Source organism: Sturnira hondurensis, unplaced genomic scaffold, assembly GCF_014824575.4.
Source record: "Sturnira hondurensis isolate 20B ecotype Veracruz unplaced genomic scaffold, ASM1482457v3 Scaffold0017436, whole genome shotgun sequence".
NCBI lineage: Eukaryota > Metazoa > Chordata > Mammalia > Chiroptera > Phyllostomidae > Sturnira > Sturnira hondurensis.
In genome coordinates, this window is record NW_028090067.1 from 7,677,274 (window position 1) to 7,696,407 (window position 19,134).

Sequence of the window (19,134 nt, forward strand, 5' to 3'; positions counted from 1 at the left end):
ACTTTATGTGTCTGCACATTTAGCAAAGTACTTACATTTTGGATGCATTACCTCATTGAATCCTTACATCAATCTAATGAGGCAGGTATTAAATCTTGTTTTGTGAAGAGAAAACAGGGACTTAAAGATGTTAAGTAAACGGTCCACATACACAGATAATAGGTAATAAAATAAAGCTGGGACTTGAACCCAGGTGGGCAAATTTCAGGCACGACGTTTTTTGTGTGGTGCCGTCTCCCACCCCGGAGAACAGTGCAGAGACCTCACGTCCCACGGTCGCCATCACCCTCTTCCCTCTGCCCTGTGCCAAGGATTCCCTCATGTGCACAGGGTGTTTTTTAACATTCTCGAAAATATACACATTAGTTTATCGCTTATTTTTTTTCAAAAAGCACCATATTATAGAAACCTTTCCATTTCAGTACACATATTGCTTCACATTTACATAGTATTTCATTGTATGGGTATAATATAATTAACTGGACTCCTATTGATGGATATTTAAATCACTTTCAACTTATGGTTCTTACAAATGTTGCTGCAAATGAACACTTTGCACAAACATTTTTTTCATTCAGTTGCAAGTATATCTTTGAAAGCAGTTTTCAAGCTGAAGATTGTTGGCTTCAGAGTGTTTGAATTGTAAATGCTGAAAGTGGGTGACAAATTGCCCTCCAAGAGCTTTGCTTTCCGGAGTGTGTGTTGTTTGTCAAACTTTTTTAACCTTTATATGTTTAAGGGTGAAAATTGTGATGTTTCCTATTGTTGTTTCAATTTAAATTTAATTATTGGCAAGGATGTACACATTTTTATATCTTTTTAACACACTTGTTTTTTATTTCTAAAAACAGACCATGTCTTTCATCATTTTTCCATAGGACATTAAATATTCTCCATTTTGAATGTTTTTTTAACAGTCTTTTTGTTTTTAAAATGTTTGTATTTGTTTTCAGTTTTCTATATTGAGTGTTTTCTTACTGGTTTGCGAGAACTCTTTACATATTAATGCTATAACTATTTGGTCTGTCTTTATGTTGTAGATATTTTTCTGAGCTTATCATTTAGTCATTTAATTCTTTGTGCAAACTTTTTGGTGTAAAAAAAGTTGTTAATTTTTATGTAGTTAAACATTTCAGTCTCTTGTCAGAGCCCACACTCTTAAACATACTGCATGCTAAACTGCCTAATGTATAGAATGATAATGTTCATTCCAGTTTTATCATCACTCTGTCCAGGTGTTCTCACAGAACCAACTGCGGGCCCCCTGGGACAGAATCTAGAAGTGGAATCGTACTCACAATACAACAATATTCAGTTTCCCCAAGTTCAACCACAGATTTCCTCATCATCCTATTATCCCAACCTGGGTTTCTACCCCCAGCAGCCTGAAGAATGGTACTCTCCTGGAATATACGAACTCAAGCCAACGCCAGCTGAGGCTCTCTACCAGGGAGAGACTGGGATAGTAGAGATCCCTGTCACAAAGAAGGCCCGAATGGGCACATCAGCAGGGAGAATAAAAGGAGACGAGCTGTGTGTCGTTTGTGGGGACAGAGCATCTGGATACCACTACAATGCCCTGACCTGTGAGGGGTGCAAAGGTAAGCATCTTTCGCTTGGCAGTGTTCTCCTCGTTAAGGTGTTACTATGTCGGTTGTCAAAATCCCTCCGACTGGATCCACTATGTCGGTTGTCAAAATCCCTCCGACTGGATCCTCCCCTTTTCCCAGATAATTTCCCAGGTTTTCCTACCTCTTCCTATCTCCTCACCTTTGCTTCAATGACTTAGATCTCTGGGAAAAGCCTGTTAGAATATTTTGCTTAGATACGAGTAACTTTTTTCCTATTTACAACCTTACACTTAGCTAAGAAATTTATGATTGTGGATTTTGTTTGTTTTTGTTGGTTTTTTTTAAGAGACACTTGAACTTCAGTTTTTTTAAATTAAGAAAGAAGGAAGTAATAATAGCTTATTTCCACAGGTATTTCACTTAGCAGGAACCATCTGTGAGATGCTTTGCAGGTGAGGAGGTCAGGGAAATTTCTCTCCATTTAGAATGAATGAAATATAACACGTGAAATGTGAAAACAACTCAATTTAAAATCTCATGTGATTACTATCCCAAGAGGGACAAGGCAATAAGTTCATAAAATTTCAGAGGAAAGAACAGAGTAGACTAGTAGGTTAACCTGTTTATCTTTGTATTTCTTCATTCGACAAATATTTATGGAATGCCTACCTTGTTTTAGGTACTCTGCTAGTTTCTATGACATTGAAAGCTGAATAAGAAATGCCCTTGAGCGAATCTGTGAATGGTGTGCCAAATTCAGGTTCCCAGATGGCCATGATTGCCGTGCAAATAAACAGTCACATAAGAATGGCTCAAGGACATTTCAAACCTTTGAAAGTTCAGATGATCAGATTGTGTAAAAAAAAACATTAGTCACCTCTTAAAAACTTGATGCGATGTCATTAAATTTTTAAAACATAAAGTGGTGTTTGTGTCCTACATTTAAAAATTAAAACGGATCTATAAAGAAAATTTAAAAGATCTCATTTATGGCCTTCAGACTATCCTTATTCTCTTTGTGGAGAGCCAAGTTTGTATAGGTGAAAAGAACTTGTAAATTCTTGGAAGGCGTTGGTCATGTTTTCAGCTCTGCTACACCCCTTTGTGCCCAGCACAGTGCCTGCTGTATAGTGAGTATGGGATGAATATTGTTTGAATGACATGTAAAAATCACGTTCATTGCTGGTGCTTAGTATATAATAGCTCTACTTTGTAAAAATATATTCAAACTCTTTTATCTACTTATGTTTTTCATACCCCCAAATGATAAAAAGTAATATTACACCACCCCATTCCCATATGTGGTAGCATTTATTTTTCTTGAGTAAGTAGAGTTTTGGAGATGGAAAGCTGCTTTTGTGACAGTTAAAAAAAAAGAGTTGAAAGTTGCTGAGAGAATAGATCTTAAATGCTCTCACAAAAGAAGAAAAGACGCAGTGGGGGTGTGGCCCAGCGGGGGTGTCAGTAAAGGCTGCGGTGGTTGTCATTTTGCAACATGTAAGTGTAACAAATCATGTTGTAACTCTCAATTTACACAATGTTGTATGCCAATTATAGCTCAGTAGAGGTGGAAAAAAGAAACAAAATCAGCTGAAATGAAAAAGAGGGAGAGATGAAAGAAAGCAAGGAGGAATCACTAATGGGTTAGAAAAAATGAAAGTTTCAAAATGACCAGCCTGAAAGTTGGATTAAAATAAAAAACAAGCCCTGGCTTGTATAGCTCAGTGGATTGAGCACGGGCCTGTGAACCAGAGGATCGTGGTTCGATTCCCAGTCAGGGCACATGCCTGGGTTGTAGGCCAGTTCCCAGCAGGGGACTCATGAGAGGCAACCATACATTGATATTTCTCTCCTTCCCTTCCCCTCTAAAGATAAATAAATAAAATCTTTTAAAAAGTAAATTAAAAACAAAATTCTACACATAGGTTTGAGAAATCAGTTGCCAACCTACATAAAAGAAAAAGAGCTTTGTAGTAGCTCCAGTCAGAAAGTGAGTGGGCCCTGGCCAGGTGGCTCAGTTGGTTGTCCTGATATGCCAGGTTTACAGGTTCAGTTCCAGTCAAGGCACCTATAAGGATCAACCAATGAATGCATAAATAAGTACAACATGTATAAATAAGTACAACAACCAATCAGTGTTCCTTGCCCTCTTTCCCTTCCTCTCTCTAAAAATAACCATAGAGATGATCCAGAGAATACTGGTACTAATTTTTAAAGACATCCATAAAGTAAAAATATAAAAACAGATTCCATATGTGCAAAGTTCATGGTCTTAGCCCATTATCATTTGTTTGGCACCACTTACCCCATTTGATGTTGACTCATTACTCAAAGCCTTCCCACCTTGACTGTGTAGACCAGTGCTACTCAGTGTGGTCCCCGGTCCAGAAGTATCAGTTCAGCATCACTTAGGAAGATGTGGGAAATGCAAATTTGAGGGCCTTTCCCTAGACCTGTGGAATCAGAATTTCTGGGAATGGGGTCCAAGAATCTGTGGTTTAACAAATCCTCCTCACTAAAGTTTGAGGACTACTGATGTAAATCCTATCTAAAAGGTGCCTGAGTTGACTTATCTGGCTGAGCAGCTTGGTTGTGTATTGTGACTGTGAAATTATCAAAGGTGGAAGAGGGGAGATGCTGCTCTCCAGTCATCAGAAGGAAAATTCAATAGATAGAAATGTCGACTGTAAATGCACAAAGTTGAACCAAGTCATGTTTCCTGCTTAGAGAGAAATAGAAAAGAATGCGCATAGTTTATTCTGAAAATCTGATTCAAAAGAAAAATCCCTTTATAAATTTGAACCTACAAATCCCAGTGCCAAAGACAAGCCAGTACCATAAATATCTTCTCAGGTTCTTGCAGAAACTGTGGGAAGGAGGTATTACTGAGCCTATTTTAAAGGTGAGGAATAAGCATTTCATTTCAAAAAGAAGCTGAGATTTGGAGGCCAGTGCTAATAGCTTAAGTGATATATTTACTATACTTCCGTTGTCAGCTTGTAAATTCTCATGCCTTATCCCCATTTTATGGATGAAAAAAGTGAGGCACAAGAGATTAATCAGCTTCTTCAAGGCTTCTCAGCTAATAAGAGGTAGAGCTTCAAATCTATACCTTATAAATCTAATTCCAGAGCCTCTATTATTAACCTCTAGGTTACAGTGCCTTTTTTATTGCTTGTCCACTAAGTGATCATTCTACTATTTGAGCTGTTTGTTCAGGGCCAATATTGACTAATTCAGTGGCCAAAGGAAGAAAATCAAGAGCTCATTTAGGGGTTAAGGTATTGGTATTGCCCAAGCCAAGGGCATAAACCCATCAAGTCAGTCAGCTGCCTGGGCCAGCTCACCTCCTTGCAGGTGAAGGCTATGGTGAAACCTGGTCCCCCTGAGAAGAATTTGGTGCTGTGGCAGGGTGATTAGAGGGAGACCCATGTGCCAAGGACAATCCTAATAAACACTGACTTCAGGGTTGAGAAAAAATAACAAAACAAACAAACAAAAAACACTGACGTTAAAGGCGGGCAAGGAGGAGAAGCCCACAAAGGATATAGAGAATAGGAGTCAGAAACAGGAGAGTCCAGGGAGGGGCAGGGTCGCAGGGAACAAGGCAGGGGACCGAAAAGTAGGTTATTTCCTTATTTGGGGATCTCTGAGGTGCTGTGCTTCTCATTGGCTGCGCGGCAGAAGCAGGTTACAGAAGCGGAATGCGGAACTTAGGTTATTTCCTTATTTGGGGATCTCTGAGGTGCTGTGCCTCTCATTGGCTGCGCAGCAGAAGCAGGTTACAGAAGCGGAATGCAGGTTACAGAAGCGGAATGCGGAAGTTAGACTCTCCTATGGGGCGTTCTTAGGCTAACAGAAAAGGGCTTTTCTCTATCATTCCCCCTGTGGGTGCTTAGACAGCACTTTCTTCTGTCTCAGCCTCCAATAACGGGACTCTCTGCTCTTGTTGCTGGAGCATGAGAATGCGGCTAGTGGTCTTCCATACTAGTGCTCCTTCTAACTGGCTGACTACTGTTCTGATGGCCCAGGGTCCTATGGTAATGACTCCTGCCATCAGGAGGATACTCCCGTCCCGGCCCTGGGCCGTAGTCTGTCTTTAAGTTCATTTATGCGTTGTATGTTTTCTTTAACTAAGCCACTTTCATTAACAAAATAGCAACACTCTTCTCCTAGGAATATACAGGTCCCCCCCATTCCTGGATTCAGAGCATTAATGAGGTTTCTTTCCTCATCATTTTTCTCCTCCTGTGATTAACTATTAGGAGGGGTTCTGAGATTCCTTTTTCCTTCTGGAATTATATAAAGGACAATGGACGAAGGTCTCATCTTCTTATAACTACTGGAGGCTGGACATGGATGTTGTCCTACCTTCCCTTGGGTCGGGGTACCCTGAAAGAGGAGGTGGATGCAGCACAGAGGGAGTCCTTCCTGCAAGGGGAAGGACCTTACAGGGTCCTGGTCAGTTGGCTGTCACCAGGAAGTCGCAGGCTTGGTGTCCAAAGGCTGGCATTACTGGACCATTGGCCTTCTGGTCAGGTCATATTCTGGAGGTGACAGATTAGGCAGGTCATAGGCATACAGCCTATGTAAACAGAAGAACATACAGGTCAATTCACACAATAATCCCCAACCAGTTGCTGTGCCTGTGAGACTGTCTTTTGGGATGACATTCCATTACAAGGTCCTTCCTAAAATGACATTTAACAGTGGCAATTTGACAGGTCCTTTGCACCTGTAAATTGTACATCTTTGGTGACATCACAAACCTGGTTTCAACTCTGAAATGAAAATAAGACAGTTTTAAGACAGTTAGCTGCACCATTCTGATATCCAATACTGAGCATAGTGATTTTTCTTGAACTATAATTTTTCTCCCTAAGGTCACCCTTACTGTTATTACAGGGACCACTTTTGATTTTGACTGTTCATTTGCATAAACACATCAAGAGCAGCCTGGATCACTTATGATCTTTAAGTCCACTTTGCTGGAACTCACACAGGGAACCTTCAGATTGACTTCTCAGTCTGCCCCTCAGGGCACAGAAGCAGAGCCACACATCCTCCATCTGGCTTCCCCTGTACCAGTCATTTCACTCAAATCCTTGAGCCTCCATTGTGCCTACAGGTTCCTTTTAGCCATCTTTCAGGAAGGCAACCTTCTTTCCTTCCCTGGAAAGACTGGCACGAACCCCACAACCAACCAATGTACCAGGCTTTTCTCGTGGGCTTTTGCTAGTTTCACAGGTCAATCCCAGTTCCTCTGAGCTCTCTGGTAATGACCAGAACCCATACATGCCTCCTTCAAGCGTGACATTCCAAAGTCCTGGTTAACAAAACCACTATTAATGACTGGTCTTATTGGTTTTATGCAAAGAAACCTTACGTCATTATTCATTCCTTCAGAATGCCAAATTCTGGAGGGATCAGGTAGGGAGAAAAACACAAAGCTTGAAGGAAAATCTTTCTCCTAATACCCATTTAAGATGCATCTCTATGCCTTACACTTTCTATTACTAATATCACATAATTTCTTTCCAAAACCTTCATATTTCTATTTATTTTTATAACTTCCTATAGACTTTCTACAATATCTACAAACCTTCTATAGCCTTTTTACCTATCTAGATTTATCTATAATTCTCTTTTAATTCCTGTTCCTTTCCCACACTGGGAAGGACTGTACTTAAACTCAGTATCTGGCAGCTAAAAGTCCCTAGATTCGCAAGGACATTTTTCACCTTTCTGAAGCTTAGACCTTGCAAACACCCTATAAATCAGATGGTTGGCTATGGACCTCAGTTCATGACCTTCAAAACCAGAGTCACTCCTATCAGAACCAGTTACACAGAGAATCTGACTGCTGCAGGGTCCACACAGGAGCAGCACACAGCTAACAAGGTTTACAGAAGCAAGAAAGCAGGGCTACTGATAGGGTAATGTTCTTTTGTTCTTACTCCTTAGTTACTTAGTTGTTTACCCCTCTTTATCTTAGTGGCTCAGCAAACGGACCCAGTCTCTCTGACTTGTCTGGGCTTGTCTAAACAGGTCTCCTGCTACATCTCCCCCCTTTATCTATTCTGAGGATGGGAGGAGGTCTCCTGAAGACTTAGGGGCATTCCTAATTCTAAGTAGTGCCAGCGGCAGCAAATCTGTCCAAGGTCATCCAGTCTCCTTCTCAGTGAATGATTTTAGATCTCTAGCCAGGGCGTCTCTGAGGGCAGTGGGAGTTTCTGAAGCACTGTGGCAGCCTGGTCTCGGTCTAAGACAGCTAGGCTGAGGGCTGTAGGTGTCTGAAAGTGGGCTTTTTCTCTTCCCGTTCAGATACAGATACAGAACAAAACTTAAAACACAGAGTTCCAAAAATAACAGACAGACATTAGGCTTTCCCCGCAGCTGCCCCGAGCCCTGCCCAGGGGCTCCGATGTTTCTAATTACATAAGTCACCGGTGAAGGCGAGGGGCGGGGGCCAGGGGCCGGGGACCTGGTGGAACTTGCGTTGTCGCGGCGGCTATGCAGGGTGNGACTTGTCTGGGCTTGTCTAAACAGGTCTCCTGCTACATCTCCCCCCTTTATCTATTCTGAGGATGGGAGGAGGTCTCCTGAAGACTTAGGGGCATTCCTAATTCTAAGTAGTGCCAGCGGCAGCAAATCTGTCCAAGGTCATCCAGTCTCCTTCTCAGTGAATGATTTTAGATCTCTAGCCAGGGCGTCTCTGAGGGCAGTGGGAGTTTCTGAAGCACTGTGGCAGCCTGGTCTGGGTCTAAGACAGCTAGGCTGAGGGGCTGTAGGTGTCTGAAAGTGGGCTTTTTCTCTTCCCGTTCAGATACAGATACAGAACAAAACTGAAAACACAGAGTTCCAAAAATAACAGACAGACATTAGGCTTTCCCGCAGCTGCCCCGAGCCCTGCCCAGGGGCTCTGATGTTTCTAATTACATAAGTCACCGGTGAAGGCGAGGGGCGGGGGCCAGGGGCCGGGGACCGGGCGGAACTTGCGTTGTCAGGGCGGCTACGCGGGACGAGGGGCGGTGGGCGGGGGCTGGTGGAACTTGCGTTGTCGCGGCGGCTGCGAGGGGCGAGGGGCGAGGGGCCGTGCGCCGGGTGGAACTCGCATTTTTGCAGCGGCTCCCCGGGGTGAGAGGCGGGGTGGGGGGGTGGGGGGGGCAGGCGCCGGGCAGAAATCGCCTTGTCGGGGCGAGGGGCGCAGGGCGCCGGGCAAGACTCCGTGTTGTCTCAGCGGCTAGGGGCGGGAAGAAGGAGATGAGGTTTTCATCCAAGAAGCGTTGGACTCGCCACCCTCCCTCGAGGAGGGCGGGCTGCCAGCTCCCAGACCGACGCACAGCCGGACCGGCCCACGCTGCGGACACACGGAGGGGGCGCGGAGGCGGGCGTGGCGGCGGCGGGGCTTTGGCCCTGGTCTCGGCCTGGCTGCACCCGCGCGGGGGGAGTGGGGGGGGTGAGGAGCATCCCACACCAGCGGCACTTCCGGGAGAGACAAAATGGCGGCGTCTCTTGTCCCTCGAGCAAGGGTGGGAGGAGTGTCACTCCTGCTCTGTAGGTTTTTTCACCCGTGGAGCTATAAGCACAGTCACTTTTACAAACAGACAAACATTCAAACAAATAACACAGTTCCACGAATACACGGACCATCAGACGCGCCTGGCACACAAACAGAGGAAGCACAGCGCGGCGCGGGGGAAGGGAAACCTAATGTAACCGGTCACAATTCAAATTACCAAAACCAAATTTCAGAGTGCGGCGTCCCACCTCTGAAAGTTCCTGAGTGGGTCAAGGCGGCATCCCACCTACCACCTCAGGATTATTTGCTCTAGAGCACCAAAACCAAAAGGGGGATCCCCACCAAATACTTATACAACCCGGGCTACCTTCCGATCTCCGATCCGAAGTTCCACTGAGGGAAATCTCGCTGGGGCCTCCAAATGTTGAATCCACCAACCATGAGAACAAATGTCGGAGACTTTCAGGGTTCCAAAGATGTTACGTTATTGGCCACGTTTAACCTGCTCAGGGGCGAACGCTCAAAGTGTCCAGCGACACAGTGCCCACAAGGCCTGCAAAGGAGAGTCACACACAGCACTTACAGCTAAGTCCTTATATAGAGGCAAGCAAGCAAGCATTACACAGATGATGTGGCAGTTAGCTATTGGCTTACAGAGCCCGCGGGCGCGCGGGAACAGGATGGGGTCTGTCTCAACTGAAAGGAAAATTTTGAAACTAAACAGATTGCAATCAACTTACAGGATGTTTGCTAGGGTCGCAGGCTCCTTGGGGCTGAGACTATTTTTCTTGTTCCCAACATCTGATACAAAAATAAATCCTGTATAAGTGAATGGGGGCACCTATTTCATCCTACAGCGTGCGGAGGCAGACCTAAAGTCTAACTCTATTCGGGCCACATTGGATGTGAAGATCACTGGTCAGTCGCTCAGCTTTGTGTTTGTTGCTATTTTCAAAGCATGGAGACCCTCCAAGCTGTAAACAACTGTGGCTTCAAATTAATGGGTAGCCTGCTGTCAGTTAGTGGAGTCTGGCTTGTGTTTGTGTGCACATGTCTACATGTGTGTGTATGAGTTGGGTGTGGTATGTAAGTACCATGTCCATAAAGGAGCAGAAAAGCAGGCTGTGCAATATTCTGTGTATTTGAGGGACCCATTTTACCATCTTAAAGCTGTTTTCCTGCCACCCCAGGAATCCCTGTAGTGCAAAGCCAGCCCTCATCTTTTGTTTGTTACTAGGGAGCCTCTGTTCCTCAGTGAATATCCCTTTTCACCCATTTCCACATGACTTCTCTGATATGCACATTTTTAAAAACGCACACGGTAGGTGTATGGATGGATTTGCATACATATAAATACAGTGTATGTACCCATATTTAAGTGATATAATGATAGTATTGTGTTGACACCTCAGAGTGAAAGCTAATTAATTCAGCTATTGAGATGATAATGATTTCTTTCTCAGTTAATATCAGAGAAAAAAGCTGCAGATTTTCCTATGCACTGTTCCTTTGATTCATCTTGGAATAAGGAGTTTTATTTCTGTTAGTGATTGAGCCATCAGTATCTGACAGTGTTAAAGGGGATTGTTCCTGGCAGGGGCTGAAGATTAGTAGAAAGATTGACTTGGGCTAAAGTGGTCATTTAGCTCAAGAATTTGGTACCAGGAAAAAACATTTTTTTTGCCCATAGTCTTTTTAGAATACATGGTATTCTAAAAAGAATACCATGGTATTCTTTGGTATTTGCATTCCCAATATCAACTTTGATCTGAAGCACACTCTTTTTAGACTTTCCACAGTTGAATTTGACATTTAGGAAAATGGTAAGACCTTTCCTACTGCAACTTATGCCAAATGACAAATTCACAAGCACGTCTGTTGCCCTTTAGCCTTGACATCTCTAACTCTTCGTTCAGTGTTTGCTTTCATATTTATTTACCAAGTCCTGATTGTTCCTGTGTCCTCCTCCCCATCCTCACCGTACCCCACCCCCCACCTCAAGTTCAGACATTGGGCATCGTGGCTGGTCTTCTCTCCCAGTCTCCTTGCTCTACCTTTCTTCTCCTCGTATCAAGGATTCTTCCCAACATGCAGGTTAAGGTTAGGTCATACCCTCCCCTGCCAGAACCTCAGACCCTTTAATGGCTTCACCTTCTACACAGTAAAGACTCAACTCCTTAGGTTGGCATTCAAAGGCACCCAACCATACTCTGTCCCCCTACATTACCTCACCCATCCCCCACTAATTTAGCTGCTCTTGGTGACCTCCCATCAAAATAGATTATTCAGACTTCCTTGGCATCTCTGTAACTCCCTGCCTTGGCTCATTTCCCAGAATGTCCTTTCTTTTTCACAGGCTATATTTCAAAATCCTACTTTTCCTCCAAGATCCAGCTCAAATTCCACTTCCTTCGTGGATTCTTCCATGGTTCCCTCTACTTAAGATTAATTAGGGTTATTCCCAGGCCATATAATGCCTTTTTCTCAAGACACTTGACTTCTAGCTATTGGAAAATTGTCCTATTATACAAGGTCTGGTACAAATAACACCACTTTTTTATTGCAAAATCTTTTATTACAAAATCATAAGTATGTTATTCTGTACCATAACAGTATCACTCACACACACCGTATAACATTTTAGGTGACATGTTCAAATTAAAACTACAAATCATCACACCAATATTATTACCCTACCAACCACACTCAAACAGGCCTTACTTCTGCCGGGCCCTGTACTTATTTACTAGAATAATGTTTCATTGTCTTCTACTAGAATGACTATCACAACAAATACACAAATCTCCATGTCTGTGATGGAACTGCTACCCACCTCCCCTTAAACTTGACACAACCTTCACAAGTTCATAGTGTGGCCCTGAAGTGGTCACTTTTCATCCACATTCCAGTAGTTTATTGTTTAATTAGCTGTCCTGTTAATTTATCTTGCATTATGCTGGGAATGTACTCCTTTGTCTTCCCGCCAAATTGGAAGCTCTGAGGACGAGAACGCCTTACTCACCTCGGTCTCTCCCGGGTTGGAGAGCAGCTTTCTGTCTGCTTCTCCATTTCTCTACTTGCCCCTTCTATGAAATTGACTGTGAATGCAACGTTCAAATAGTAGATATTTAATATTAAGTCATTCTACTCCCCTGCGACCCGAGGGAGGCGGTTATAACTTGCACAGTGCTGTAAGTGTGGGCTTCGCTACATGCTCACCTGGATTTGAATCTTCTGGTCCATTTGTTAACCCAGTGAGCATAGCGCAGTTACTTGGCCTCTCTGTGGCTTTTTTCCCTTCGTCTATAGTGTGGGAGCATATAATATTAGGTTCATCATTGGGTTGATGTGAGGATTAAAGAATAAGGTGCAGGCAAAGTAGTCAGAACAACAGCCAGTGAGTGCTTAATACACGTTGATTATTATTTCAGCAGGCTGTTAAAATAGGAAGGACTGTTGTTTAGACTTTCTCAGAGACATGAAGACACTAGATGCTACATTCCAAAGTGAACCCATCTTGTAATAGATAGTAAAAAAACTATTTAAATACTTCACCCCTTTGAGGGTATGAAGTAGGCAGGTAATGGAAATTATAGAACAGCATTGTCTCCAAGATTTTGGCACATATGACTACTGTGCTATAAACCCCACATCCCTACTGGAAAGGGGTGAATGCCAGGTGCAGTGTCTTCTGCTGGGGCACACAACTGAAACATATGATTCTTTTGTGAGAATTAGGGAAAGGGGTCCCCCTTTCCCCAGTGGTCCTTCAACAGGACCACTTGAGGAGATTGGCATGTATCCCCTGAAGCTGAGGGAGACTGGAGACTGGCATCTGTATTTCACCTGAGAAGTCAAAAGGACAAAAAGAAGGATGGAAGATTGTTTACCGATAAGTGGGAGAGATTTCTGTGCCCCACAGAGTTTCTTGGACCACAGAAAGTCAGCACGGAATTATCTTAATTCCCTGTTGGCAAGAGGGCCATGTAGAGGGGCATTGGCAACAACAGGGTGGAGGTGAATTGCCAGATTCCTGGATGCTGAAGGAGATACAAGCCATGGGCTAGAATAGAGATGTACTTGCCCACAATAAGGACTTGTGGAGGAAAGTATCCCAGTGATGGGAGGTGTTCTCTAAAGGGCCCAACCCCCCAAAGAAAGTCGATTTCAGAGACTTGCTAGCTTTGCAAGCCATCTTCTAACAGTAGAGGCAAGTGCTGTAATTACTTTCTGGTCACTTCCTATCTCACCTCCCACCATCCTCTCCTTATTTGCCCCTCTGCCTTGACTCTGGAAGTTTCAGGAGCTATGGTTGGCCAGATACAGGAGAAAGAGTAGAAGTGGCAAGTGGAGAAAAGGAGAAGCAGACAGAAAGCCGGTCATCTCCTTTCCCTGACGCTGGACAGATTAACTGTAGCAGGCTGCAGTTGCAGCTACACCTTTTCAAACAGATGTTTGCTTTTAAATCGAAGTTGGTGTCTTTATTATTACACAAAGCTGGGTCTATTAAGTACTGGGTTGAAACCTTGAATGAGACCTCTCCCGGCTGCCCAGTAAACAGCAACTCATTTTCCAAGACTTAGCTCAATGCTCACTTCTGAGTCTGACCTTTTCCTCCAGATCTGACCATCCTCCCCGCCTCCTCCACCCCGGCACAGCCCAACAATGCTAAATTTCACTTGTTTGGTTGTTTGCATGGCTTTGCTCTCAACCTGCCAGAGGTGTCCAACTTTTTGGCATCTCTGAGCCACTCTGGAAGAGGAAGTGTTGTCTTCGGCCACATATTAAATACACAAACACTAAAGAAAACTGATGAGCAAAAAAAAAAGGTTTTAAGTAACTTCATGATTTTGTGTTGGGCCTCATTCATGGCCATCCTGAGCCACATGCGCCTGTGGGTTGGACACCCCTGCTTCGACTCCACGAGGGAAGGGGTGACTCTTCACCTTTGCACCACTAACACCTAGAGTAAGTGCACAGGCATGTAACTGACCCCCCAATGCAGGGATAATAAATATAATGTACCTTAAAAAACTAAGATTTTTTTCCTAAGAGGCATTATCATTGAAAAATGTCTTTATTTTTGAGAGATAAATTGAGAACAGGACCTTCCTGGATGACGTTGGGCAGTTGGAACTGCTTCTGTCAACCTCACAGTCAAGGACGGCCTGGACGCTGTGCCCAGGGCTTTGTGAGAAAACATCCGGGCATCTCAATCCTAATGTGTTTCTCCGAGGAGAAGGTGTCAGGAGTTTTTTACCTCTTTCTGTGTTTCTGCCACAGGTTTCTTCCGGAGAAGCATTACCAAAAACGCCGTGTACAAGTGCAAAAACGGGGGCAACTGTGTGATGGACATGTACATGCGGAGAAAGTGCCAAGAGTGCCGACTAAGGAAATGCAAAGAGATGGGGATGTTGGCTGAATGTATGTATAGAGGTATTCACATCAAGCCATTAAATTCCACTAAATATCTCTTAAGAAGGCAGATGTCAGGTAACTCGTCTAATTAGAGTGGTACTTCACGTATTAAAGAAGAAATATACTAATCCATCTAAGTTCTTGAAAAGGATAATGGAACCGCTGGAATTGTCCAGACTGTCAGCTGCAGAGCATTCCATGCACCTGAAGCAGCTGTGTTTTATTGTTCATCATTGCATGAAATTAGGGGTGGAGAGAAGTGACGTTAATTTTACAGACTGCAAAGAATGACAGTCTAAGAGTTTCCTCCAAATTAAATTTAGCATCTTTTAAATTTATTGTTTAATTAGCATAAAAATTCACAGTCGTTGGGGAAGAATGAGACTAAGGTGTAACTGCCTCTGAATTGTCTAAATAGAGTTTTAAGCCAAGTCATTTTATTAAGAATCCTTTTTCGGGTGCAGCTCTAAACCAATTTGTATAGATTTACACAGGAAATTAACTACCCTGAGTTTTAATATCATTTGGCCCTTCAATCTGATAACAAAAGACACTGTATTAACTGCTGGCTTTGTGAGAAACCGTAATCTTCATCAACATTTGGAATGTGTGCTAGTATATAACATATTAAGTTTTCATTCTGAAAATTGTGCAGGCCACTCTGATTTGGAGATACGTCCTCTTCTCCCTCAAAACACAAACAGACAGACAGATGTCACCAAGGGGATAAGAACAGTCGGGGGGGAATGCCACATGAAATAAAAGCCTTTGGAAGGCGACTCCAGTTCTATTGTTTCCAAACCGTGCAGACGACTGGGATGCACCCAGAGAAATAATGCGTGCAGGAGGGGGAAAAACAGGTCAGTGTAAGTAATCCAGCTCTGGAAAGATGAAAGTTTTATGGTGGTCGATCACAATCGTCCCTTAGCATATATGAAACCAGAGCCTGCAGTCGGCACTGCTGCTGGAATCCAGTCTTGCAATGGAAACGTTTACTCCGATACTGGGTGGTTCATGTTGCTCATCACTTAAACATGAACTTGTCCCAACTGAAGCACTGAGGACATTTTTCGTGACTCCACCTGTAAGAGCCTCTAATGTTATTTATGAAAGGTTTAACAGATGCAAAGCTTTCCCATGATCCTATAAACTAAATTCCCTGGACAAAGAAATTCCTGGAATTCAGTTTCATTAACATTGAGAGAATGAGGAAGCTAAATGGGAATGTGCAAGATCATGCTATGTTTTTTTTATAGCTCTAGTAAGTGTAGACTAATGGTGATATATGATATTCAACAGAAAATTTTTATGTCTCCTTAAGTTATTTTCATCTTTAACTATGTTCTCAATAATTTATACAGTTCTGAAAATTAACAAGATCTGAAGTTGTTTCCTTAAAGATCTTGGCATTTGTTTTATTCAATATGTTTACATACATATTTAATATGAAATTAAATATATGTCTTATGGTACAATTACATAAACATGGGTGAAAAATAATATTAATACTATGTTTTGAAACAGTAACTTTCAAAGTTCTCTAGGACAGAAATAGGGAGTGTCCTTCTTCATTTATTGATCAAGTACCTTGCCTTTGTACGATGCTTTGGCGTTAGATCGTTATATAAAACCGACTTAAAAATGACGTGGTAACATTTAATCTGTACAAAATACTGCGAGGTAGATATTATTCCCATCTTATGAATAAAGAAACTGAGACTCACAGAAAATCGATTTCTTTCAAGACCAAGCCTTAAAAAACATCAGAAGGGGAAGACTCAGCGCTGGACCGAATCGTGTAGAAAATCTTAGGATCCAGCTGTGTATCAGCTGCCTCGTGACCACACACCCAACAGTACTTCCTGTGGTCAGTGAAGTCTCTGTGTTTGTTTTTCCTTCAGGCTTGTTAACTGAAATTCAGTGTAAATCTAAACGACTGAGAAAAAACGTGAAGCAGCACGCAGATCAGATCATTAATGAAGACAGCAAAGGACGTGACTTGCGACAAGTGACCTCAACAACTAAGTCCTGCAGGGTAATGACATGCAACAGCGCCTGCCAAAGCCAGCGGCAGCTGGGCTTCTAGGCGTGCAGTGCACTGGCGGGGAGGCTTTCAAATTAGAGCCCCAGCTATGAGCAGAACTGCATTGCCATTGTGCATTAAATGGACTTCTTTTTAATCAAGCGAGTAATACATCCTTCTGTGTACATTTCAAATAATAACGGTGTGTAAAGTAAAAAAGCGACAGTTCTTCTCCTTGGCTCCATTCCACTCCTACTTCCCAAAGGTTGCCAGTAAAAAGTGGTATGGTGTATAAAATAGATTTTTCAAACTGAGTTTGAAAAATCTATTTTATAGATTTTATATAAAGGTCATCACCTGCCAGCAAGAAAGGAGGATCAGGCTGGGGAGGGGGTGGACTCAACAGAAGCTTATGAGTTAGTCTTTATTCATGGGTAGAACAGGGTGAATACACATTTGTGGACCGAAAAAGAAAAGCCCATCTCACTGAGGTCACAAATGACTCCAGAAATCCTTTGAGTAATTTGGGACAAGTAGAGGAATAGCCTCTTGGATGATTAGCTAAACAAATTGATAATGTGCAGGGCATTTCAAGGAATTTTAATTTGCTAATAGCTGCAAATCCAATAATCCATTTTTGTTCAAGTCACATCCTTCTTAATATTTATTATTATACTACTGGCAAAGGAAATTTCATCCATGTTTAGTTTTTCAAATATATTATTTTATATTTATTTCAGAAAAATTATTGGATATAAATGTATCATTTGCCATAATGCTTTATCAGTAACACTTTGGTAAAAGGAAGCAAAGAATTGACATGGTTGTCCATCCTCTTCAAAAGATGTTAGTAAGGGAGAAAGAGTTGTTTAAGGTCAGAATCATCCAGATTAATGACTCTACTTTAGGGGTCAGTGAATTTTTTTCTGTAAAGGGCCAAATATTTTAGGCTTTGGCCCCATGGTCTCCATCTCCACCGCTCAACGTGGAGTAGCATCAATAATGCACAGACAAAAGAGGATGCCTGTGTTCCAGTGGGTTTACAAAACCAGGTGGATTTGGTCGGTGGGCCAGAGTGTGTCAGCCCCTAAATAAATAACCTCAAATGGATTCTTCGTTTGATATTTGGGAACTTTTCCTTAGTTATGACTAAACCTTGAACTTTCACTGAACTTGTCTATGAATGGGCTCAATAGGCTTTATATCCAAGCTATTATTTATTCCTAAGAAATACTTGAAAAAAATATTTTGTTTTCCCTATTTTACAGAGAAGAAAATGAGTAACTTGGGACAGCTTTAGGGAAATAGGATAGATATGGCTTGCCCAGGGACTTAGAAGAAGCGATGACACATTGTGTCAGAGCATATTCCCAACAGTTTCCAATACTGGTTTTTTTCAGATGAGTGCACATATATGGGAAATGCCTCACAACCCCCTCCCTAACACCTTTCATTTTTCTGCCAGTGTAGGAGAAAACTGAACTCACCCCAGAGCAACAGACTCTCCTACATCACATTATGGATTCATACAGCAAACAGAGGATGCCTCAGGAAATCACAAATAAAATTGTACGTACAGTGTCTGAAAGTACATGGGCTAACGTTAGTATTTTCTGGGGCCTTTCCTACATTACAGGTGGCACTGATATATAAATATATAACTTTGGAATGAGTAGATCCAAGAATTTGTTATGCATTTAAACTTTTAGCAGCATTAAATAACTAATGAGTAAGAAGTCTCATATCTATCTCAGTAAGAGTAATTGCTCTCCAAGGATCTGCAAAATACAAGCTGAGTCTTTAAATGTTATTGTCTAAATTTGGTTCTAGAGCCTAATGATTTTATATTGCTTTATCATTTTTACCTGTTTGTTAATCATTTGCTTTTTTCTTAAAATTTAGTTAAAAGAAGAATTCAGTGCAGAAGAAAATTTTCTCATTTTAACTGAAATGGCTACCAGTCATGTACAGATTCTTGTAGAATTCACAAAGAAACTTCCAGGTATCCTTACATGTGGTTACTTCTGTGCTACACTGTACAATGCTCTTGTGACATTACGAGAAGCTGGTCTGTTAGTTGCAAAATGAGAATTACCTCATATCTAATTTAATGTGTCTACTATAGGCATAAAAATGTTAGAGCTAGATAGGATGTTTAAAATCATTTCTAGTAATTCTTCCAAATTGACAAATTAAGAAATTGAGACTTTGCAAAGTTATAATTTATTCATTTATTCACTTAAAAATATGTGTTGGTACCTACTCTGTACTAAGTATCTAGCTATTACCTTCAAAAAGAGATTAAATGCTGTCATAAAAATCTATATGCAAAGTGCTGTTTAAATAGGGAGGAAGTAATTACTCATTGTATTTGAGAAGGATAGGAAGGCTTCTGAGAAGGTCATATTTGAGTTGGATCTAAAACAACAAGGAGTTTTTCAGGTGGTATGAAGGAGAAGGGGCTTTTGGGTTGAGAAATCTGTTGTGGAAAGTACAAGAAACCGAAATTCAAGATTCTTATCTCTCAGCCTCCAATTCTTTAGACCCAGCTTCAATGCCATCTAAGTCAGTAGGTTTAAGTTCCTTCAGTGTTTTAAAAG

The 19,134-nt window shown here is 42.1% G+C and overlaps 1 protein-coding gene across 4 annotated transcripts in view; it reads left to right on the forward strand.

Moving 5' to 3' along the window:
• Positions 1-19,134, forward strand: part of NR1H4 (nuclear receptor subfamily 1 group H member 4) — a 54,395-nt gene that overhangs the window by 19,649 nt on the left and 15,612 nt on the right. For 2 of the 4 annotated variants that reach the window (XM_037067896.1, XM_037067894.1), the window contains 5 exons: positions 1,236-1,601; positions 14,377-14,529; positions 16,413-16,546; positions 18,005-18,103; positions 18,437-18,536. In XM_037067896.1, the coding sequence (XP_036923791.1) occupies positions 1,236-1,601; positions 14,377-14,529; positions 16,413-16,546; positions 18,005-18,103; positions 18,437-18,536 (852 nt within the window). The remainder of the gene's footprint in view (positions 1-1,235; positions 1,602-14,376; positions 14,530-16,412; positions 16,547-18,004; positions 18,104-18,436; positions 18,537-19,134) is intronic. The other 2 variants (XM_037067897.1, XM_037067895.1) reach the window with 1 other exon arrangement.